The sequence below is a fragment of the Zootoca vivipara genome, chromosome 15 (genome assembly GCF_963506605.1).
Source record: "Zootoca vivipara chromosome 15, rZooViv1.1, whole genome shotgun sequence".
NCBI lineage: Eukaryota > Metazoa > Chordata > Lepidosauria > Squamata > Lacertidae > Zootoca > Zootoca vivipara.
The window spans coordinates 3,393,877-3,418,884 of record NC_083290.1 but is presented as its reverse complement, the minus strand read 5'-3'; the positions used below and the strand labels follow the sequence as shown (position 1 = coordinate 3,418,884).

Genomic DNA, 25,008 nt, shown 5'->3' with positions numbered 1-25,008 from the left:
GAAAAGAAGACACCAGGAAACAGGCATTAGGGCCCAGGGAGTGGCAGAGATACAGCGAAAGAAAAAGAGAAACTCGGCAATATTTTAATTTGAAGCTGCGCTAAGCGACACTGCGCAGGGAGACAATGCGGCTCTGTTGAGCACAACACAGCATATTCACACACACACCACATTCCTGAATAGCCCCTGATGGGAAGCTGGCTATTATTATTATTATTATTTCAATCTATTATCTGCTCTGCACCATCATGTCCCAAGGTGGGTTACAGTAATTTAAAATTCAACACTGCAAACAGTTAAAAAAAATTACAATCACAGGAACAGGGTGGTCCCTGAAAAGGCAAATCTCTGGCCTCAAGAGGCCAGGGGAAAGAGGTGTTTCCTCAGCGTGTGGCAGAAGTGAGGTGCAACCTGCTTCAGCATAGAAGCTGAATCACAAGGGCAATGCGTCAATATGGCCTCCATAAAAGTTGCAGTTTAGCAGCAAAGTAGGTTACAGCTGGCAGGGAACAGATGAAACAGTGGCTGGAATGCCACCAAGGCTGTTACGTACAGGCGACTCCCCGTTTACATAGGGGTTCTGTTCCAAGCCCCTGCACACCTATGTGAAATCGCATCAAATGGGGAACACTCTACTCAACCAAGCCCCACACTCTCTCTGGCTTGTGGGAGCCAGAGGGACAGTGGGCTTCAGTTGACCAGGTGCTTCCCATTCCCGGGTACCAGGCACAGTGTGTGTTGTGTGCAAACAGAAAGTGCATAAATGTGCAGTTGCTTATACACAATAGCAACGCTTCCTGAGTAAGGTGGAATTGATTTTTCATTTCCAGCAGGGAAAGTGAAGGGACAGGGACCCCTGTCCTGAGCATATTCCAACCCCCATGAGCCACCATTCTGGTGGGTAGACCTGCCAAGTTATGAGACAGCAAGTAGATCCTGCATTGGGACCCTGCTAGCGAGGAAAGGAATTCAACGTGGAATTATTTCATGCTTTTATTCCTCTCAAGTTTTGATTTCATTAACCTATGCAATCATGAGATTGAAAGGGATCAAGATGGTGGGGGGAACACAATGTATAGCTTTTCAAAACTTTTTACATTTTTTTTTTTTGCTCCTGCCCCAAATTTGCCCTGGGAATACTCCAGTCTCATGAAGCCCTTGCTCATTTGCAAGACACTGGAAGGAAGGCCTGCAGGAGTTAAGGAGAGCTCTCTGAATGGGGATGGGGAGAAAACGAAACAGGAAACTTACTCAACGATGACACCGGAGTAAAAAAAATTAGCAGCACACTTTTCTCTTTAAGTATTAAAAATAGCAGCGACAAACGACCAAGGGCCAACAACAAATCCAGAGCCTTACATGACTGGTCGGAAATGTTGTGTGGGACCAGCACAAAGTCGTCCGTGTCACAAGAGGAGTTCTTGCTACTGGTGCTGGTGGAGTCTTTAGACACCTGAAGGTAATTCGGAGGCCCCAAGGGAGGAGAAGAGAGGTTGTCTTCCTGGATATGCTGCATGTCTGGGAGGGACTGAAGGGAGGAAAGAGGAGACGTCAGGATCCCTTGCAGGGCCTCCACTGGGGAAGAGGCTTGCACAAGGAGGGCTGTGCATGAGCTGTTATCCTTCTGCTGCCCCACGTAGGCCCATCTTGTTTTATTTATATAAAATGCAATAACTTGCATTGATTGGAGGAAAAAAGGCCGTTGGAGTGTATAGGTACACATGCGAGGGCACGACTACCACCTGCTGTGAGCTACCTTCAGAATTGTTCAATCAAAAGAGGCATAGAAACTTTTTAGATCAGGCATAGGCAACCTTGGCTTTCCAGATGTTCTGGAACTACAACTCCCATGATCCCTAGCTAACAGGAATCATGGGAATTGTAGTTCCAAAACATGCCTGCTTTAGATCCTTGAGGTATTTGGGGGGGGGGGTCACTGTGAGTAGTCCCCCTGCCCCCATGTCTCAGATACACAGCTTGCATCCACCAGGAATATAGTGGGGCCAATTTTGTGGAATCCCCTTCCAGATGATGTCAGATAGGCTGTTATCTCCAAACTTCTGGCGCTTTCTGAAGAATTATTATTCCAGCAGGTTTTTTACCTGAATTCTGTTTTTAATTCATTTTTAGTCTTATTGTGTTGGGTCTCCCATACACTGCCTGGAGACTGATGTGATTAAGTGCTTTCCAAGTTGTTGAAATAAATGTTTAACAGGTAATAAAACAGGTAGGGGATCGAATGTGGCCCTCAGGACTCTCCCCATTCTATATCTGCTCCCCAGCCCTCTTTCACACCTTCTTTGAATGCTTTTTGCCTAGCTGGGATGTGTCCTTGAATGCCTCTTGCTTGTTTGGATGGAGAATAGAGGGAGGACTGTATATTATTAATATTATTATTTATTTCATTTCTATACCGCTTTATATTTTTAAGAAAAATCTCAAAAGCGGTATAAATGTGGGTATAGAAACTAGCCTACTATACAACGCCTACTGTTTCATCCTTTGCTCCGCCCACTTTTGACTCTGGCCTAGAGATGAGAAGGCCTCCAAAAAAACCAGAAAAATTGGAGGGGAAACCAGGTTTGAAAATAATCAGCTTTGGGGAAAAACAGGGGGGAAACTGGTTTCCCCCCAATTTTTCCCCAGGCCTTTCTATCTCTGCTCTAGCTCCACCCACTACTGGCATGTGGTCCTCAGAAGGTTGTCCAGAGGGGAATGTGGCTGATAAAAGCTTCCAAACCTCTGCTCTAAAATAAATTTCTCTCAGCACCACCCAAAAGTTGGCCCAGTACAGAAGATGCCACTGTTCTCTATTTTGCACAGAAGTCCCCCAAGCAAACACAACAAAATCCACCAAAACAGCAGAAAATACATGGTTGTGGAAGGAAAGAGCCTGCAGAAAATGTGCTCCTGAATGTCTGCTAACTGTGTTGCAAGGAAACACCTCGCTCGCCCTAGAGAAGATGGCTGCTGGGTCAACGGAGACCAGGGAAAAGCAGAAATAATAAGGGTCACTAGAGCGGAAGAGAGGAGTCATTGAGGAAGGCCCTTCAAGTGGAACCGCAGCCCAGACTGAGAATTAAAAATTAACTCTCTGTATGTTTAAGAAGTCAAGCAACATTTAGGGAGCTGCTGCACTTGATGGCGGAAGGGGAAATGTAACAAGAGCCCATAATGCACCAGTTTCTGTCTGGAAACAGCTTGATTAAGTTAACGGCCTTGTTGATTCTGCCAGCCCTAGGCCACGCCCACCACTGACTGACCAAGAGATTCGATAACTACTTCCTTGCATACTTTCAAGTTTCATCTCAGCAGGGGCTAGAAACATTAGTGGGACACCTTTTAATGCTTGGAGATAGTTTCTCAACAATGACAAAGGGTCTCTCTGTCTTCCCCCTGGCCAGTTTTGTGCACATCCTTACTCTTCAGCAGGCAACCTGAGGGCGACTCTGGGCAACCTGAGGCTGCCTAGACCCTTGGCTGCGCTTCTCTCCTGCCCCATCATGATGCTGCTCCTGATGGCTGCAGGCAGTACAGCATCTAACAAGGGCTATAAACTCTTCTTTCTTTCCCCTTCCTTCCTGGCTTTTTAAAGGCAAAAGCTGAGACTCCCCAGTCACAAAGACTGTTGCCTCCCAAATGAGAACAGAACTTACTGGGGGAGAAGCAAACCGGCAGGAGGGGGAACTGCCGCAGGAGCTGCCAGAGACGGAGCCCGTGTACGTCGGCACTGGCACAGGGCAAGCTGTGGAAAGGAGAACAACGTAAGGAAAGTGCAGGTTCTGAGGAGTTTCAGTGTTTCTTTGGGGTGAAGGATATGAAGAGAAACTACCTAGATCTCCCTTAGTAGCCCCCTCCCGGCATGAAAATTGCTGTGCTGCAGACAAAAGCTTTCGGCAACATTTTAAGCCACTAATACATAGAAAGAGGATCCCCCTCCACTACACTGCAATCGAAAAGCCCAAGTCTCGCAGACTTGGATGGGGTAGAAAGTCTAAAGAAGCAGGAACCTTGCAAAGGAACAGAGTATGATGCATGAGATAGGAACATGAAGGACCAGGTGCGCAGCCTGGGAGTCATTTTGGACTCGCAGCTGTCCATGGAGGCGCAGGTAAATTCTTTGTCCAGGGCAGCTGTTTATCAGCTCCATCTGTTATGCAGGCTGAGACCCTACCTGCCTGCAGACTGTCTCGCCAGAGCGGTGCATGCTCTAGTTATCTCTTGCTTGGACTACTGCAATGCGCTCTATGTGGAGCTACCTTTGAAGGTGACCCGGAAACTACAATTAACCCAGAATGTGGGAGCTAGACCGGTGACTGGGGGTGGCCTCCGATACCACATAACACTGGTCTTGAAAGACCTATATTGGCTCCCAGTACGTTTCCGAGCACAGTTCAAAGTGTTGCTGCTGACCTTTAAAGCCCTAAATGGCCTCGGTCCAGTATACCTGAAGGAGCGTCTTCACCCCCATCGTTCTGCCCGGACACTGAGGTCCAGTGCCAAGGGCCTTCTGGCGGTTCCCACTCTGCAAGAAGCGAAGTTACAGGGAACCAGGCAGAGGGCCTTCTCGGTAGTGGCACCCGCCCTGTGGAACACCCTCCCACCAGATGTCAAAGGAAAAAACTATCAGACTTTTAGGAGACATCTGAAAGCAGCCCTGTTTAGGGAAGCTTTTAATATCTGAAGGACTATTGTATTTTAATATTTTGTTGGAAGCCACCCAGAGTGGCTGGGGAAACCCAGCCAGATGGGCGGGATATAAATAAATTATTATTATTATTATTATTATTATTATTATTATTATTATTATTACTACTACTACAAAAAGTACTGGGGATAATAGTATCATTGATACACAAGAACCTGTGGTGGTGCTCCATAAATCTGTTAAAGGGTAGGAAACTACAAGGAAGCAGCTGGAGGGAATGACTCCTGTCAGTTGTCTCTATACTAATGCAGAGCATGGAAAACAAGCAATACAAATTTGAGCTCTTAATACAGGATGGCAAATATGACCTAATAGGCATTACTGAAACCTATTGGGATGAGGGGTATAAACTATTCAAAAGGAATACCCCCATCCCCACAAACACATTTAAAAGGGTAGTTGAGATTCCTGCATTGCAGGGGATTGGACTAGATGACCCGCAGTGACCCTTCCAGCTCTACAATTCTATTATTCTATTCTATTCTATTCTATTCTATTCTATTCTATTCTATTGTAGAAGGTCCATGTTTGTTAAAGCCCACTTATATATTATTATACTAGCTGGCCCGGGCACATGTTGCTGTGCCTGACTCAGGGTCCTTGTTTCCCAGGAAAGGGGGAGGATGTGTCCTCCACCACCACCCCGGACTATGTGTTTTCCCCACCACCACCCCGTTGCTATGTCTCATCCGTGTGATTACTCCCATCCTGTAGTGACCCATGAGGTATCCTGTCCCCCCTCCCCCCACCCTGGGTCATCGCTGTGACTCCCCCCCTCCCTGGGTCAGCCCATGACCTATTCGGGCCCCTCCTCCCCCCACCCAGGGCTCCACTCGGGATAGTCTGTAAAGTAGAGCCGAGGCCTAGTCTGTAGGCTGTAAAGTAGAGCTAGTATGTAAACCCTGCTGGAGGCATGGTCTCTGGGGCGTGAGGGATTGTGGGAGTATGTTTGTCCTTAGTTTGTTGGATGTCCACTGGAGGGTGCAATTTTTTTTTTTTACATAAATCCAGGTTTTTACCTGTGCTGGGTGTGTCATCTGGCCAATGTAAATGGATGGTTACACTCCCACATGTGACTGATGCTGTGGCCAAATTTGAGGGCGATTGGGCAAGCGGTTGTGGAGAAAGGTGTGGAATAACAAACATGCACCTTCTACATTTTTATATATACTGTATAGATATTAATTTTTATTATTGTTGTTCTTGTTGTTGTTTGTTAAAGCCCACTTTTCTCCAAAACTGCTTGCCCGATGACATTCAAATTTGGCCACAACGTCACATGGGAATACGTGAGTGTTTGCATGCACTTAGATTGGACCGTCACACCTATGGCAGGCAAAGCAGGTAAAACCCACTGTTCCTGAACACAAAACTCAAACAGCTGGGGATGCTGGGAGCACAGGAGAGGTTGCAAAACAGCGCCCTCTAGTGACGGCTTCCCTCTCCACAGCATCTCGGCTTGGCTTTGCAGACTGGGTCGAGTGGAGGTGAGGGATCACCTGGGTGGGGGATGGGGGGAGCGGGATAGGTCATGGGTCGGTACAGGGTGGGGGGAGTCACAGTGATGAGCCTGTGCAAACAGAACACGCGTAAAACATTTCAAAAAAATGAAGGGGGACTCTGAAGGTGAGGGGAGTCTGAAGGGGGACTCTGAGGGTCCATTTCACAGACTGAGCCACAGCAGCACGTGGCCGGGCCAGCTAGTGATTCTATAAGTATGGGGGTGGGGGTTGAGCAAAGATAAGGCAGAAGGGAATTCTGACTTACACTTTCTGACCGTTGAAACCTGGTCAAGGAAAGGGTGGCTGAAGAAGGCTTCTGCAAGAAAGGGAAAAAGTTGGCTGCATGACACATTAGCCTCTAATTCAGAAGGGGGCTGCAGAGCTGTAGGGTGAGAGATCACAACACACCCAAGAGTCTCCCTCCACACACACACACACACACACACACATTCTCCATTCAGGGCTCAAACAGAGCTCATGAAATATTAAAAGCTTTCCCAGCGTATGTGCTATTACACTTCGAAAAGAAAGACAGTCCATCACTTTAAAGATGCAGCTCGCCAGAGGGATCGAAGGCAGGTACTTAAGAGCTCATTTCCTCACAGACACAGGCTTGACTTTCAGTTTCTGAAGCGTTGCTTGTATTAATTGAAACACACCCTTTACAGATCAGGGAGAAGAGGTGGAGCTGGGTTTCAATATTTGGCAGTGGCAGCAAAAAGTGGGGGAAATGAAAAATGTTCATTTTTAATAACATGTACTGTAATTGGTAGAGCCCAGTGTGCCCTGATGGGGGTGCAAAATTTTCCCCTCCCCAGTCATTTATTTATTGCATTTATATCTATCCTTCCAAGGAGCTCAAGGTGGAGTAACATGGTTTCCCCTCCCTCCTCATTTAATCCCCACAACAATAATGGGAGGTAGGTAAGGCTGAGAGGCAGGCACTGACCCCTAAAGTCACCCAGTGAGCTTCATGGCGGAGTGGGGATTTGAACCCTGGTCCAACACTCTAACAGCTACACTACACAGATTGCTCATTTGGTGTACAACTCCCTTGTTGCAAAGCAAAAGTAACTGCACCCTCAGGCCAAAACCGGTGAGCTTACAACAGCAGCTTTGTTTTTGTACTCAGCCAAACATCGCTCAGAGCAGTGGTAGGGATGATTAACAGAGCTTGGACCCAAGTGTCCCTGTTCAAGGCTCAGAGCAAACAGCAGTGAACCCAGGAGAACACGTTATCAAACTCAGCCACCTCCCTCCGCCATTAAGCGGAGGGGGAACAGGTCTAGCACTGCAGGTCCAACAGGCTTTCACATCCTGAGTCAGAACAGGGCGTTCTGCAGCTCAGGAGGGAGAGTCCAGACACCCGGGATAAGCGGCTTTGCTGTCCTGGAGTTGGCACATGCTGTCCTGCAAAAGACTGTGGGGCAGCTGCTTGAGGGGGGCTCCAACCGCCTCCCAGGTTACTGATTTCCTAAATTGGACTTCCCTGTGGTGTGGGGACTAACAGACGAGCAATGGAAGCGGGTTCTGAGAGCCCTTGTGGTGGCCAAGAAACTCATGCGGCAAGGAAAAACACGCACCATCTATTACCCAGTGGTTGGGAAATCTCACTAATCTCAATTTCATTTGGACACCTATGTTGGACCTGCTCATATTAATGAATAAATTTAAAAGCAGGAATATTGGCTACAATGGCGTGCTTCTTTCAAGCCTCATTTCAACGGAGGGAAATGACCCTGCAAGCACCAGGGACTTCCTCTCCGCTGGCAACCCCCTGACCTAGCCTACCTGGCAAGTCTGTTGTGAAGATAAAAAGGGTTACAGTAGTAGTAGTAGCAGCAGCAGCAGCAGTGAGCTCCTTGAATGAGGTGGGCTCTCCTTCACTGGTATTTTTATTTTTTTAAAAGGTTAATTGTTTGGCACGCTGCAGTTCAGCCTTCTCTGACCTGGTGCCATCTTCTTAGACACTAAGTCCCAAAAGCAAGAGGAAAGCAAAGTTATGTCCCCAACAGGTAGAAAAGGGAACACAAAACATTGCATTTTCCTCTCCCCACCTCCCACACCACAAACAGCTGCCAAGCATCAGCTGGTCAGCGACTGTTCAAAGCCTGAGCTGGCAGAAAGAGGATTTCGTCAGAAACCTTCCAGACAACAATCACGAAGGCCAAGTCAACGCAGAACACTATAAATAGTCCAGCAAGCTATTTTCAGAGTCATTCCTCTATGGCTGTTCATTCTTTTCTTTTAACACACTGATTGCCGTTTACAGGTTGTATGAAAACTTGCTCATGCTTTTAAAGCTTGGTTTTTAATTTTTGTGCTATCGGCGTAATCCTCATACCTCCAAGAAACCCAGGATTATGTAAGCAGATCATTCTTATTTACCACCTAACATCCCTAACCGGAAGTGCCACAGGAACAGCTGAGCAAAAAGCAAAGAGGAGGAGGAGGAGGAGAACTGCCCACTCTGCAGTATCTCGCTTCCCATCACCTGCCCCTTCTCATCACATTGCTGCATATTCAAAACAGATGAAGTAAAAATGAAAAGCCTATCTAGAGTCGACCTGCATTTAAATAAATGGATTTAAGAACCCAACGATCCCAGAAATTAAGTATCCATCTTACTAGGTGATTTACTTGTTTATAATTGCATTCATACCCCACCTTGTTTTCCACCAAGGAGCTCAAGCTGGCATACATGATTACCCCTTTTCCCCATTTTCTCCTTACAACGACCCAGTGAGGTAGGTGAAGCTGAGTGAGCTCCATGGCAAAGTGGGGACTAGAACCCCAATCTCCCAGGTCTTAGTCAAACACTCTAACCAACAGAGCATGCTGGCTCCCTTTACACTCTCAATCAACACACCCTTATCCTTGTGCAACCACCATGTAGAGTCGGTTACACAGAAGGTGGGAGGATGGTTGGGCTTGATCCCTGTGTCGGCTCAATGATGGCAGTGAGGCCAGCCAGGGATCCTGGGCTGGCTCAACCCCTCTCCTCCCGCAGAACACCTTGTTTTCAGGGCTTTCTGCTGTCTGGTTTTTGGAGCGTCCATTGACCGAATTTGGTGGTCAGCTGGAGAGGCCAACTCAGCCACCAGTCTCTGCTCAACTGTCAACACGTGCCTCTGGGAACCTGCATGTAAGTGCAATGCACACATGACCCTAGAACAAGCTTGTGAAAGGAGAAGCATCTTTTACATGGGTCTAATACACCCCACCCTGGGATTATGTTCAGGACCTGGGAATTCACAAAGCTGAATTGAATGCTGAAGCACCAGATCTACTGAAGTGGAGTGGCAAAGGAAAATTCATTGACACATTGAACAATATGGTACTGTATATACGGTACAGTTAAGGACACAAATCCCTGAATTCACAACCAGAGAGATGGAGAGCGGGAGAGGGAGAGCTATGCTAAAAAGGGTGGAGGAAAAGAGGTGAGACCATGGAGCATGCCAATTTTGGCACAGGACTCTGGAAGACAGAAAGGGGGTGAAAATTTCACCTATCCAGTGCTCAGAGGAGCTTTTACTGCTGCAAAAAGGAGGCTGGGTCAGGAACTCTATGCCTTAGAACAGGGGTCCCCAGACTTACCGGGCTTCGGGCCGGTGCCCACCGCGCGGCGGGCCGGAGGGCAGGGGAGTGTGCGCGCAGCGGGCCGGAGGGCAGGGGGGGTGCGCGCCCGTGCGCATGCGCACACGGTCGGAAAAAAATCGCCGGAAATCGCCTGTGCGCATGCGTATGGGCCTCCCCCGACCCGGAAGTGCATTGGAAATGACCTCTTCTGGGTCGGGAGAGGCCCATACGCATGCGCACAAAGGATTTTCTGCGTTTTTTTGCCAATTTTGAAGATCGCCGCCGCGCCGCAAGAGCAGGCGGTGGCAGCGGGGGTCGTCGCGGGCCGGATTGGGAGGCCAATTGGGCCGCATCCGGCCCGGGGGCCGTAGTTTGGGAACCCCTGCCTTAGAATTTGGGTGTGATTTCCAGAACTGTAGGACTCTGACCTGCAGCTGCTCTGAGTTAGGTTTGCAGCTGGGCAACACAATTCCTTACCTTGAAGCTTTCTGACCAGATGATCCTTGCAAAGAGGATGGCATGTGAAGAGTCCAGCCGAGAGAAAGTGTGTCTCTGTGGCCAAGGTTTGCCCCTTTCTAAGGGTATTCTCTCATATAAGAGAACCTGTAAGGGGAAGGGCTTTCTCCACTTTTCTAGAAGTGGGGGTAGGTAGGGCTTACTCTGTACCAATCAGTTTCCTTTCAGGAGTGGTTTCCACCAACACCAATCTGTTAAAACTCCCCTTTCAGGATTGGGGTCGAGATGACAATCCTGCCTCAGAGACACAGTGTTTGCATGCTGGTTCCTGGTTCCCTGAAAGGCATGGATTCCTTCAGCACAGGTATGCCCCAACCCACACCATGATTGCACGATAGGTGGGTTCTGCTTTGGGCAAGAGGAAATATCACTTGAGGGCTGAATGGGTGGAGTTTCATGGAATGTTTTCAGCCCATTCATTCTGTTAACTCTCTTGTTTTATTGCAACACAGAGCCAAGTTGCCTAGCTTCAAACTCACAAGCCAGTGCAAAAATAAGGTTAAAGGGCCAAGCATGTCTCATTCTAATGGCCAAGATGCTAATCCAGTACCCTGAACCTAAAAGTGGTCTGCTCACACTATCCAAACCACCCCTTTGCAATCCCACAATTAAGGAGGGTTTGGGTTGCCCTGACCATCTGATCTCACAAAGTAGCGCCAATGTCTTGCTCTTCCCCACTCATTCTCCTGCCTTCTCTTCCATTTTCTTAATAGAGGTGACTCACCCCAATCTCCCAATTTTACTACCACTTCTCATTTAACAAATGACTGTTGCAGGTGCCACATTGTACTTGTTCTGCATTTGTAAGCATTCAATATTTTATGGAGGCAACAGCTACACTTTGGAACCCTGTTTACTGCTATCGGGCAGTAGGCACTTCCACTGTGCTCTTTTTGGTGCCTTCTAAAAATATTTTTCTTTAGACAAGCCTGTATTTAGAAAGTTGGTAAGAGTTTTAATCTATTTTTAGTTTATTGTTGATTTAAATTTATTGAAAGGTTTATTGTTGTTAATGCTTCATATTGATAATGTTATTGCTTCAAACAGCTTTGAGGTGTGTTGCTTTTTTTTACAATCATGCAGTGTATAAATTTTATGAAATAAAATAAATGAACTTAACTAAGACTTTGAACATCTGAAGAAGTGTTCTGTGTAATTCAAAAGCAAGCATATCCAGTGCGTTGAACAAGTTCTGTAAAAGGCATCGCTTAACTTTCTACGATGGACAAACACCAAACCAAGACTGCACCTCAAGCCTATTAAAACCACCAAACTGATAATTTTCATGCACACAGTTTCACACAAGAAAGCAAAATAATTACTTGGGCAGGGGAGGCAAGGAGTCATAAAATGTTTACTCACCGAAGTCCATTCTATCTTTCTGGTTTCTCTGAAGCAAACCCAACAGCAGGTCAGCCAAGGAAGCAGATGTTTCCCTGGGAACACTGAATACAGAAGAGAACTAAGTGGGAGATTTGTATTCAATATATAAATCATAGAGTCCTACTGAACAAAACACATTGACGATCTGTCACCCTTCAACAGAGGTAAAAAAAGGTAAAGGGACCCCTGTCCAGTAGATCCAGTCGTGACCGACTCTGGGGTTGCGGCACTCATCTCGCGTTATTGGCCGAGGGAGCCGGCGTACAGCTTCCAGGTCATGTGGCCAGCATGACAAAGCCGCTTCTGGCGAACCAGAGCAGCACACAAAAACACTGTTTACCTTCCCGCCTGGAGCGGTCCCTATTTATCTACTTGCATTTTGACGTGCTTTCAAACTGCTAGGTGGGCAGGAGCAGGGACCGAGCAACGGGAGCTCACCTCGTTGCGGGGATTTGAACCGCTGACCTTCTGATCGGCAAGCCCTAGGCCAGCGGTCCCCAAACTACGGCCCGGGGGCCGGATGCGGCCCAATTGGCCTCCCAATCCGGCCCGCGAAAGGTCTGGGGATCGGCATGGCCATTATGCACTTTTTAAAAAAAAATCCCAGTGAGAGCCATTTTACCCCCCTGCGTCACCTCTTCCTCGCCGCCAGGAGCCTGCGCTTGTCCTGAGCGCAGCAGCAGCGCCACGGAAGGGAAGCATGGCACAGGCTCCTCCTGGGCGCCGCCTGTGGCCGCTCCTCCTCACGCTGCTCCTCCACGCAGGCCCATCTAGGCTAGTGGCATCACGTCTCTCTCCTCCTCCGAGGACTCAGCGCCGCACCTCCTTCTCCTTTCCCCTGCGCTGGGTTCCGCTCAGTCGAGCTTCACCCACCAGTGCATGCACAGCTCTTGCTGGTCCTGCGGTGCGTGCGCTGGTGGCGAAGCTTGACTGAGCGGAACCCAGGGCTGGGGAAAGGAGGAGGCGCAGCGCTGAGTCCTCGAAGAAGAAGAGAGACGCAGCGCAGCCTCTCAGCCCGGAGGAGAAACCTTCCCTCCTCCACAGCTCGCTTTAAAGCAGCGAAGCTGGGCAGGAGCCGGGCTGCTCGTTCCTCCCCGCCCCTTTGCTGCCTCCCCCAACTGCGGCTCCTGTGCCTGCACTTGTGAGAGCCAGCAGCGGGACAGGAGCCTTTTCGAGCTTTCAAGAGCAGGCAGAGGAGCCCAGGGAGTGCCCAGGAAGGCGGTGGGAAAAAGCAGCGCTGCGCCTTTAAGGGACTCTGAACGGAGCTCCTGGCTCGCCCCGCCTGCCTCCACTCAGCTTCTTCCGCTGGGCTGCTTCAGCTGCCTCGGCTCCTCAGCCCCAGAGCCCAGAGCCCAGTCCAAAAGGCAGCTCCGCTGACTTTTCTCCTCCTGGCTCCACAGCCCTGGGCAGCAACAAAGGAGACCTGCCTAATCTGCCCTAGGACCCCAAAATATCAATCTCCCGCTGTGTGTGTGTGTGTGTGTGTGTGTGTGTGTGTGTGTGTGTGCGTGTGTGTTCATCCTGGTGTTTACCTCATTCATCTCTTAAGGCAGCTGGGTCTCCCCCACTCTCTCAGTGCCAGGCTAAGAGCTCACTTACTTTGCAGTAAGTTCAACGGGAATCAGGTAGGGCTCCCCATGAAACATGGCTAAAGCCATTTGTCTCTTCCAATGTTTTTTATGATGATCAAATTCAGTTTTAAACTTTCAGATACAAAGTTCCCCCTTCCCCTCTCCAGACGCCAAAGACCAGTACTGTACAGTTATAGTTTTTTGCCATCTGTTTTTAGAGCAATACTGTATTATAAAGAATTAATGGTGTCACTTTGGACTGCCTTGAATGAATGTGGCAGCATCTCCCTCCTTGAACCCACACCCCCAGTCTTCCCTCCGTGAAGGCAGCATCTCCCTCCTTGAACCCACACCCCCAGTCTTCCCCCCTTGAAGGCAGCATCTCCCTCCTTGAACCCACACCCCCAGTCTTCCCTCCTTGAAGGCAGCATCTCCCTCCTTGAACCCACACCCCCAGTCTTCCCTCCTTGAAGGCAGCATCTCCCTCCTTGAACCCACACCCCCAGTCTTCCCTCCGTGAAGGCAGCATCTCCCTCCTTGAACCCACACCCCCAGTCTTCCCTCCTTGAAGGCAGCATCTCCCTCCTTGAACCCACACCCCCAGTCTTCCCTCCTTGAAGGCAGCATCTCCCTCCTTGAACCCACACCCCCAGTCTTCCCTCCTTGAAGGCAGCATCTCCCTCCTTGAACCCACACCCCCAGTCTTCCCTCCTTGAAGGCAGCATCTCCCTCCTTGAACCCACACCCCCAGTCTTCCCTCCGTGAAGGCAGCATCTCCCTCCTTGAACCCACACCCCCAGTCTTCCCCCCTTGAAGGCAGCATCTCCCTCCTTGAACCCACACCCCCAGTCTTCCCTCCTTGAAGGCAGCATCTCCCTCCTTGAACCCACACCCCCAGTCTTCCCTCCGTGAAGGCAGCATCTCCCTCCTTGAACCCACACCCCCAGTCTTCCCTCCTTGAAGGCAGCATCTCCCTCCTTGAACCCACACCCCCAGTCTTCCCTCCATGAAGGCAGCATCTCCCTCCTTGAACCCACACCCCCAGTCTTCCCCCCTTGAAGGCAGCATCTCCCTCCTTGAACCCACACCCCCAGTCTTCCCTCCTTGAAGGCAGCATCTCCCTCCTTGAACCCACACCCCCAGTCTTCCCACCTTGAAGGCAGCATCTCCCTCCTTGAACCCACACCCCCAGTCTTCCCTCCATGAAGGCAGCATCTCCCTCCTTGAACCCACACCCCCAGTCTTCCCTCCTTGAAGGCAGCATCTCCCTCCTTGAACCCACACCCCCAGTCTTCCCTCCATGAAGGCAGCATCTCCCTCCTTGAACCCACACCCCCAGTCTTCCCTCCTTGAAGGCAGCATCTCCCTCCTTGAACCCACACCCCCAGTCTTCCCTCCTTGAAGGCAGCATCTCCCTCCTTGAACCCACACCCCCAGTCTTCCCTCCTTGAAGGCAGCATCTCCCTCCTTGAACCCACACCCCCAGTCTTCCCTCCTTGAAGGCAGCATCTCCCTCCTTGAACCCACACCCCCAGTCTTCCCTCCTTGAAGGCAGCATCTCCCTCCTTGAACCCACACCCCCAGTCTTCCCTCCATGAAGGCAGCATCTCCCTCCTTGAACCAACACCCCCAGTCTTCCCTCCATGACCCCACACCCGAGGGAGAGGTGCACCCGTGGGGGGCTGAGCCGCCTCTCAACAACTCTGGAAAATGGAAAATGGAGTCTCTGTCCCTCCGGACTCTCTATCTCTGCTGCGCACCCAGAGAGAAACATGGGGTGGGGTGGGGCACGGCAGGCGTCCTTGTGCCACCCCAAAAAATAAAAAATAGTCCGGCCCAGCACAGGGTCTGAGGGGCGGTGGACCGGCCCCCGGCTGAAAAAGTTTGGGGACCCCTGCCCTAGGCTCAGTGGTTTAACCCACAGCGCCACCCGCAACAGAGGTAAAGGTATTCAGATTCTTAAGATTCTAGCAGATATCAAAACCCTCCAGAAGAGTAGACATACATACCTAGGGATCAGATTCCTGTTCTTTTCATAAAACATTCTTAGGTCTTGAGGACTGTTAGCCTGTGAAAGGGAGAATAAGTGTGATTTGCCAAGTTGTATTTACCCCAAACCCCTAATGTCTTTAACATACACCTGTATGAGAACAAAGGACACCAAGGGAGCCTGGCTGCTGCTGGATCAGGCCAAAGGCCTACAAAGCCCAGAATTCTGTTCTCACAGTGGCCCAACTGATGCCCTCGCAAGCACAGAACATATACGGGAAAATGTGTACTGTATATTTAAAAATGAAGAGCAGATACCTACTGGGAGAGCATGGGTGAGGAACCTCAACCTATGGGTTCAATGAAGTCTGCTAGGCTGGCTAATTTGGCTGGCCCAGCTGTTTTTTTACTGGCCAGGCCCAGCTGACACTTGCTAGACATCATTTATTTAAAATATTGGTTACAAAACAGAAATACAAAAATACATAACCTAGTAACAAACAAAAAACAATACCCTGCCACACACAGTTAAAAGGCCACAGATTATATAATTAGTCAAAGACCTGGGAAAAGAGACATGTTTTCACCTGGCGACTAAAGATATGTAACTAAGGGGTCAGGTGAGCCTTCTTGGAGAGCGTTTCACAAGCAGGGAGCCCCACTCTCAACCCTTAGGACATGATATGGAGGGGAGGATAGCATCCCTCAAACTGTTCCATTCTCTGCCCATTGTGGACCGGCAGGCACAGTTTAAGCTGCCCATACCTGAAAAGGCGGCTTTCCAACCAGACACTGATAGATCACTGTTCCGATACTCCAGAGGTCGGCCTTCGCATCATAGTGCTGCGACATGATCACTTCAGGAGCCTGAAAGATGCAAAGAGTGTGATCATGGGTAGGAGGAGTTATGCTAGCACCAGACCATGCCATTACTGAGGAGGTAGGTTTAGTCCTTGTTTGAAGACTATCCCTACCTCCGGGACTGGTCCTGACCAGAAATCAAGGGTGGAACCACATGACCTTAATGTGCTGCTGTGCAGTGCCAGGGCAATGATCCAGAAGACCACTGCCAGCCATGACGTGATCGTGGATGGAGGAATTGACCAGTCACGTGTGACAGAGACTTGGTTGGACAAGGCAGATGGGCCTGTTCTCGATGCAGGTTTCTCTTATGCACAGCAGCCCAGGTCATTTGGGTGGGGAGAGCGGGTTGCAGTGATCTTTAGGAAGTCATTAGCCTGCACCAGGTGTCCTATTGGGAAGACCCAGTTTTCTGAGTGCATGTTTTGGAAGTTGGGCAATAGGGGCTGTACTGGATTCCTTTTAGTGTACCGACCTCCCTGCTGCACCAAGGATTCCCTGCCCAAGCTGCTTCGGGTTGTGGCGGATGTTCTCCTGGAGACACCTAGTTTGGTTGTGCTAGGGGATTTTAACATCCATGCTGTCCCTGAATAAGTTTGGCCCAACTCATAGTTGCAGACATGCCTTAGACCTGGTGTTCACTTCTATGGACATGGGTGATCTGACGCTAAGTAAAAGTGAAACAAAAGAAGTGCCATGGTCAGCTCACTTCCTGATGCAACTGGACTTCTCCGCGACCCTTCCCCCTTGCAGGGGAATAACATCTTTGGACCCAGCCAAATCAGCCAACTATCGCCCAGTCTCAAATCTTCCATTCTTGGGCAAGGTGATTTGAGCAGGTGGTCACTGAACAACTCCAGGCATGCCTCAGGCCTCAACATGGGACTGAAACGGCCTTGGTCGATCTCCGGTGGGCTAGGGACAAAGGTGAGAGCTGTTTCCTGATCCTGCTGGATCTCTCAGTGGCCTTTGATACCATCAGCCATGACATCTCTTCTGGACCGTCTAGAGGAGTTGGAAGCTGGGGGCACTGTTATACAGTGGTCCTGCTCCTTCCTCCTGGGCTGTGTCCAGAAAGTGGTGTTGGGGGATGAGTGTTCAGACCCCCGGGCTCTCATTTGTGTGGTGCCTCAGGGTTCTGTCCTCTCCCCCATGCTTTTTAACATCTATATGAAGCTGCTGGGAGAGATCATCGGGGGGTTCGGGCTGGGTGTTCACCAGTATGCGGATGATACCCAGTTCTATCTCTCCTTCAAATCTGAACCAGTGAAGGCAGTGAAGGACCTGTGTGAATGTCAGGAGGCGGTTGGAGGATGGATGGCGGTTAACAAATTGAGGTTGAATCCTGACAATACAGAAGTACTGTTTTGGGGGGACAGGTGACAGGCAGGTGTGAGGGTCTCCCTGGTCCTGAATGGGGTAACTGTGCCCCTGAAGGACCAGATGCGGTGCCTGGGAGTCACTTTGAACTCACAGCTGTCCATAGAGGCGCAGGTCAATTTTGTGTCCAGGGCAGCTGTGAGCTGCCCAGTGGCTGGGGAAACCCAGCGAGATGGGTGGGGTATAAATAATAAAAGTATTATTATTATTATTGTTTATGGAGAGCCTGGGGAAAGGGTTGCCCTAATGACATTGCTGATAACTTCTTGTGGGACAAGTGGAATGAGTGGGTGACCACACAGGAGCTTGGGGTATGACCTGCATCCCTTTAATCCAATTTCAGTTTAATCCCACAGCAGAGGTATTTGAAGTTGCCATGTTTTACAACAGAGGATACACTCTGGAGAGGTAATTCACACAGCCTCTCCCTGCTTTCTTTGCCCTGCTCCTAAACAGAATTGTTCCCAGGACAAATGAACCACTTACAATCATTCTTCAACCCACCACTGTGCACACAACCATAGACCTGCAAAATTATGTCTGAGCGGCAGGCTGTGAATTGTGGTCAAGCTGCTCAGACAATCTACTCATCCTGAATGTCAGGCATGTGTGTACGTGTGTGTTCAACACGAGGCAGGCATGTGGTTGTATCAACAGGCCCCCCAGAGGTACCCCAAGCAAAGGAAGTGATTGGGAGTTTCACAAAGGGCGAGGCACCATGAGAGAGGTGTCTAAGGGCTGCCTTCACACCAGCTTCTTTTTGCAGGATCACAGTTGGCTTTGTTTGCATTAGAACCTGAGTGGGGCCTCTGATAAGAGTTCCTCTTCTGGGCCGGCTAAACCAGGGTGGGGGAGCACATTCCTCTTTCAAGACCAAGTTCCCCTGAGATAACAGACACTGTGCCAAACATCAAATCTGCGGACTGGGAGAGTGCCAGCATCCTCCCTGGAACAGATTTTCACTATCATGGCTGATCTACTGCTGCCTTTGCAATCTCCTGGTAAGTGTTATTTCCTGCTCCAAACACACCAATTTTCAAGTCCAATTTTTACTTGGAGGAGGGAAGCAAATTAATCCCCTTTGCCCAAAGTCTTTCTCCTGCTATGCTATGTAGTGTCAGAGGGATGTCAGTCCCAAAATATATTGGGGGGGGGGTTTCCCCCCCCCCCGAGATGATTAGGGAGGTGTATTCTTTTCCTTTCCTTCCTCCTGAAGGACCCCAGATGTTGTGACTCCAGCTCTTCTCATCCTCAGCCAGTTTAGCCAACCATGAAGGTTGAAAGATGCAGCACTAAGGGGACATTAGACAAGCCACAGTCTCAGTTCCTTGTGTGCAGTATGAGGATAACAGCACTGACTTACAAGAGAAAATTTACTGATAATGCTTTTACTGATAAGAAAGAATGCTTTGGAGGCTGGTCAGAAAGCTAGATTATTGATATTCTATTCTTGCTATTCTACCCTTGATTTTAATGGTGCACTGTGATTTGCAATGATTTGATTTACTGACTTTTAAAAAATGTAAACCGCTTTTTAGGTCACTTGCAGACAAGAAACAGTGGATGAACAAATTAAATAAAGACAATAATACATAAATTTGAGTAGTATTACTGAAAATTCTCAGTTTAAGGCCCCACCTTTACCAAATATTTAAAGAATCCTGGGAACAGTAGATAGTTAAGGGCACTGGGAGTTGTTAGGAGACCCCTTTTCCTTTCACAAAGCTGCCAACTCCCAGAAAGGTTTAAAAGTTAATGCCCCTTCCCAGGGAAACATGGGGATTGTAGCTCTGGGAGTAGAACAGGGGTTTCCTAACAACTCTCATCACCCCCCCCTTTTTTTTAACTGCAGTTCCCAGGTTTCTTTTGAGGGGGGCATGACTGTTTAAAATGGCATGATACTGCTTTGAATATATAGTGTGGATGGGTCCAAAGTGTGATGACAGCAGTGAAAACTCAATGTGCTGTTACTCACCATATACATAGGGGAACCACAGAGGGTTGCAGCCATCATGTTGCTCTGGAGATAACGAGCAAACCCAAAGTCAGCTGTTTAAAGGAAAGCATACATCTCTTTAGCTACCCTTTGGTGGGGTTTTTTTTTTGGGGGGGGGGGAGGTAGGTTTTATCATAGACCAACTCGCTGCCCTTTTATGTTACATAATACCACAAATATGAAGGCTTCCAAAGCAAGGGCCCCTTTTGCCATCTCCGCCCCCAGTCACAACGCAAGCGGCTTTGGGGTCAGCAGAAACAGTTCTCAGTAAGCAGCTGTATACATAAATGACGGATCCAAGAGCAATGAACGAAAGCACACCCAGTCTGCTTTGTTCCAAGTCATCAATGTAAAAAGAAACACACCTGTGGAATGTGGGGGTGGCCCATACATTAGAGCCAGGGTTTCTCAAACTTGAGTCTCCAGCTGTTTTGGGGCTACAACTCCCATAATCCCTAGCTAGCAGGGATGCATTAGACTAAGGGGTGAAGCCAGACTGGTCAGGAAACAAGCACTCAAGAGGGTGCTACAGCCAATCACAGCTCTCCAATGAGCACCTCAGTAACAAATGCATAGGTTGGTCTTTTATGTTGCTGGGGGACCACCCAGAACAATCAAGACTTGGGTGGTGGGGAGAGGGGGGCACAGTGGTCCAGTTGAGCACTCACCATGCTCTTCTACCCTTCTGTGCAAATGTAGAAGGCATGCAAATGAGCAGTAATCTCTCACGGTGGTTTCTCACCCTGCTGAGGCAGCGCACCAGGGCCGACTTACCTATCTTGATGCGTATGCCGCTGATGTTCGATTTCCTGCGGTTGGCGTACGACAGCAGGATGTTTTGTGGCTTGAGATCCCTGTGAATTATCCCTTTGCTGTGGAGGATACGCATGGCAGCAGCAATCTGCTGCAGGAATATACGGATGGTGTCTTCGCTGAGCGTTCCTTTTGCTGAGGGAAGGAAAGTACTTTTTTAGAGTCCTGGAAACTTTCTAGCGTGAACAGAGATCTTTGGGAAGCACTAAGCATGTGCCGAAGCTGGCCCACTGAATCCAAAGAGGGCTTTAAAAATGCTTTGCTCCAGCAGATACAAAATACACTGAGAGATGGATGTAGTCAGTGTTGGGCACACTTAAGGGTCCTGTTACTTTCTTTCAATGTGATACTTTTAAGAGCATGCTTAAACCTCTCCCCAGTGGAATCAACAGGATAAAAAGGACACTCATGCTTTGTTTGGTTCCTATGTACCACCTGTATACAAAAGGCAGCTCCCAACTTTCCATCACACTTGAGTGTGACCAACAGAAAAATATGCTAAGACAGGGCCAAGAGAGAGAGAACACAGGGAAGAAAAACACATTGGTCTTTGGAGAAAGAAAAGCACTGCGTTTTCCCTGCAACAGCTGTGAGGCAGGGATCAATTCCCAAAATTTCTGAATCACCATGCAGTCTGTCAGCTTATTATGCTGGTCAGATGTAAATGAAGCATCTCTCCTCCAACTTATATTCAATGGAAGAGGAATATCTTCCCCTGGCTTCCAGCACCTCTTCCCACAAAGCCTTATCATCTTCCTCCAAATATTTCAGGAAATGGTTGGCCCAAGATCGCAGGATATCTAAACAAAGGCCTGCTATCTTGCAGACTCAATTCTACAACAGAGCACAATGTCTTGCAGCATGTTGACCCTCCCCAGTGCAATTCCTTTTTTAAAATGTATATGGAGAATGCATGACTGACAGGAAGCGGGTGCCAATTTTAGCTTGTACTAGTTTACTGGCAGCTTTGAAAACAAAAGGGTATTAAAATACACAGCCAGAAAACGAACTCCCTCCAGCCAGTCATACTCTGCAGGAAAAGGGACAGCCATGGGGAAGTATCACAGCACTCCGAGACTTCTGAGCCATGAATTTAGAACCACAAGCAATCCATTACCTTGTAAGTAATCTGCCAGGTCTCCGCCGTTGCAATACTGCCAAAGAGAGAAAGGAAATGGGTTAGTATCAGATTTGCGGGTGTCTGCACTTCTCAGCCTGCTTACGCACAAGGCCCTCAATAGACCTAACATACCATGGCACAATCAACTGTATCAGGAGCTTCCCCCAGGCTTGGGTGATCCTTTCCATTCCCTTCCTGCACATAGATATACCTGAGCTAACCATGGGGCAGCTACATTTGGACTGGCAATTTTCACTAAACCATGGCTAGGCCACACCACCAGAGTTTCCAGCCCTTGTAATTGTTGTTTAGTCGTGTCCGACTCTTCGTGACCCCATGGACCATAGCACGCCAGGCACTCCTGTCTTGCACTGCCTCCCACAGTTTGGTCAAACTCATGTTCGTAGCTTCGAGAACACTGTCCAACCATCTCGTCCTCTGTCGTCCCCTTCTCCTAGTGCCCTCAATCTTTCCCAACATCAGGGTCTTTTCCAGGGAGTCTTCTCTTCTCATGAGGTGGCCAAAGTATTGGAGCCTCAGCTTCACGATCTGTCCTTCCAGGGAGCACTCAGGGCTGATTTCCTTAAGAATGGATAGGTTTGATCTTCTTGCAGTCCATGGGACTCTCAAGAGTCTCCTCCAGCACCATAATTCAAAAGCATCAATTCTTAGGCGATCAGCCTTCCTTATGGTCCAGCTCTCACTTCCATACATCACTACTGGGAAAACCATAGCTTTAACTATACGGACCTTTGTCGGCAAGGTGATGTCTCTGCTTTTTAAGATGCTGTCTAGGTTTGTCATTGCTTTTCTCCCAAGAAGCAGGCGTCTTTTAATTTCGTGACTGCTGTCACCATCTGCAGTGATCAAGGAGCCCAAGAAAGTAAAATCTCTCACTGCCTCCATTTCTTCCCGTTCTATTTGCCAGGAGGTGATGGGATCAGTGGCCATGATCTTGGTTTTTTTGATGTTGAGCTTCAGACCATATTTTGCGCTCTCCTCTTTCACCCTCATTAAAAGGTTCTTTAATTCCTCCTCGCTTTCTGCCATCAAGGTTGTGTCATCTGCATATCTGAGGTTGTTGATATTTCTTCCGGCAATCTTAATTCCGGCTTGGGATTCATCTAGTCCAGCCTTTTGCATGATGAATTCTGCATATAAGTTAAATAAGCAGGGAGACAATATACAACCTTGTCGTACTCCTTTCCCAATTTTGAACCAATCAGTTGTTCCGTATCCAGTTCTAACTGTAGTTTCTTGTCCCACATAGATTTCTCAGGAGACAGATGAGGTGATCAGGCACTCCCATTTCTTTAAGAACTTGCCATAGTTTGCTGTGGTCGGCACAGTCAAAGGCTTTTGCATAGTCAATGAAGCAGAAGTAGACGTTTTTCTGGAACTCTCTAGCTTTCTCCATAATCCTGCACGTTTGCTATTTGGTCTCTGGTTCCTCTGCCCCTTCGAAATCCAGCTTGCACTTCTGGGAGTTCTCGGTCCACATACTGCCTAAGCCTGCCTTGTAGAATTTTAAGCATAACTTTGCTAGCGTGTGAAATGAGCGCAATTGTGCGGTAGTTGGAGCATTCTTTGGCACTGCCCTTCTTTGGAATTGGGATGTAGACTGATCTTCTCACTAAGGAGGTACCGTACTAAAATAAAAGTACTGTAATTAAAAAAAATGGTGTCTTAAAATGTGGGAAACACGGTACCTGTGTCTTGCAGCAGGGGCTGCTGGCGGCGGAGGGTGGAGTGGCAGGAAAAAAGTTTCTTGGGCTGGCTCTGGCAAGAAGCGGCTGCTGAAAATAGCGATCAGCCAGCTTAGCACAGCCCCCTTCCTCCTGTGGTCACGCATGCACGTGCAGGTGCTGCCCGCCCATTGGCTGGGGCCTGAAACACTTTGTGATTGGCTGCTACTGGCCTTTGCTAGTACAAGGAGGAGGGAGGGAGGAGGCGCCGCCACGGTGAGGGAGGAAATGGCGACGCAGGGGGGGGGGGGAACGGCTCTCGCTGTAAAAAAAAAATTGTAAAGTGCAGAATGGCCATGCCGATCCCCAGACCTTTCGCGGGCCGGATTGGGAGGCCAATTGGGCCGCATCCGGCCCGCGGGCCGTAGTCTGGGGAACCCTGTCTTAACTGCTTAACTACCGGTAGCCACTTCGCTTTATTTATTTGGTGTTTTTGTTACAGCTGTGTTCCCGCTGCCCCCGCCCCCAGCAAGCGGAGACCGAGCTGCTCTCGCTAAAGCAAAGCCCTTTCGACTTCAGTTTTTGGAGGGGAAAAGTGCTGGTTATGGTCTGTAAAATACATTAATTTTTTTGCTTCTGGGGGGGGGCAGCCTACGCCCATGACTGCCATGATAGATATTTGACGAAGAATGGTCTATGCTACAATTCAATCCTAAACTGAAGGCCCATATTGTTAGATCCACACTTCTGAAGCCCACCCCATATAACTGTGTTAACCGATCTCTAAATTTTTACTCATCCATTATCTATGCTTAATTAAGTATTCTATGTATATGTTTAAATCTACGTTTGGTTCTTGCTCCTATTTATTTAATAATTATTCTCTTACATTCATACTGTTATGCTATTTATGTAGATGTTTTGCTTATGCTGGTCTATGACGGTAATAAAGTACTTGACTATGTGCAATATAAACATAGGTCTTTCTAACTGCACACTTTGGGTGGCTGGGATGGAAAAGTAGCACACATTCTCTTGTTTGATTTTACAGCTAAACAAGGCAGGCTGCAGTTTGTTTGTTTGTATGGCATTTCAATATAAAAAGAAAAAATCTACTAAAATCCAGCAAAGGAGAAATTAGAAAATTCAATACACACCTCCATTACCAGAAAGACAGAATTGGGCATCTCCTGAAAGAGAAGCAGAGAAATTTCTTATTTAATAATAGGAACAAAGGACTAAAGAGTCAGACCATTCGCCCATTTACTTCAGTATTGTCTATACCAGGGGTGTCCAACCGGTCAACAACTTCAACCTGCCCCCCCCCCTAATAAAAGCTCAACAACTCTGAACTCCCCCCCCCCGGCATGGGTAGATCACTGCCAGTCCCCCCCCCCCCCCGGGAGTAGATTGCAATCTCTTGGGAGTTGGACATCCCTGGTCTATACTAACTGGCAGTGGGCTCTCCAGGGTTTCAGGCTGGGAGTCCCTACCTGAAGATTCTGGGTTTTGGATTTAGGTCCTTCCACATGCAAAGCAACTGCTCTGCCACTTAGCTGTGGCCCTTCCGCAAAGGAAGCAGACGATGACATTATTCTACATTATTCTAAACAAATTCTAACCTGATGTCTCAAGAAGCACTAGCAAGGTCATACACACATAAGTGCTCAACTCAAGACTTCGCCTCAAACCATAGTTAGGAAAGCTTAGGCTTAAACTTTGGCACAACATATGAACTGCCAAACCAGATGTTTTGGAATACGACTCCCATCATCCATGACCACTGTCCATTTTGGTTGGGGTTGATGGGAGTTGTAGTACAGAAAGTCCAGAGGGTAAGGGGAAGGCCTATTAAGATCTTCTTCCTTAACTGCTGGGGAAATCCTTCCTAGTTTTCATGGC

At 48.6% G+C, this 25,008-nt stretch overlaps 1 protein-coding gene across 4 annotated transcripts in view; it reads right to left on the bottom strand.

Moving 5' to 3' along the window:
- ULK2 (unc-51 like autophagy activating kinase 2) overlaps positions 1 to 25,008 on the bottom strand; it is a 73,621-nt gene that overhangs the window by 21,482 nt on the left and 27,131 nt on the right. For all 4 annotated transcript variants that reach the window (XM_035138909.2, XM_035138911.2, XM_035138910.2 and 1 more), the window contains 10 exons: positions 24,264 to 24,296; positions 21,419 to 21,455; positions 20,263 to 20,436; positions 19,468 to 19,541; positions 16,017 to 16,118; positions 15,272 to 15,330; positions 11,671 to 11,753; positions 6,476 to 6,526; positions 3,657 to 3,745; positions 1,360 to 1,528 (listed from right to left, as the gene is read on the bottom strand). In XM_035138909.2, coding sequence (XP_034994800.2) covers positions 1,360 to 1,528; positions 3,657 to 3,745; positions 6,476 to 6,526; positions 11,671 to 11,753; positions 15,272 to 15,330; positions 16,017 to 16,118; positions 19,468 to 19,541; positions 20,263 to 20,436; positions 21,419 to 21,455; positions 24,264 to 24,296 — 871 coding nt within the window. The remainder of the gene's footprint in view (positions 1 to 1,359; positions 1,529 to 3,656; positions 3,746 to 6,475; positions 6,527 to 11,670; positions 11,754 to 15,271; positions 15,331 to 16,016; positions 16,119 to 19,467; positions 19,542 to 20,262; positions 20,437 to 21,418; positions 21,456 to 24,263; positions 24,297 to 25,008) is intronic.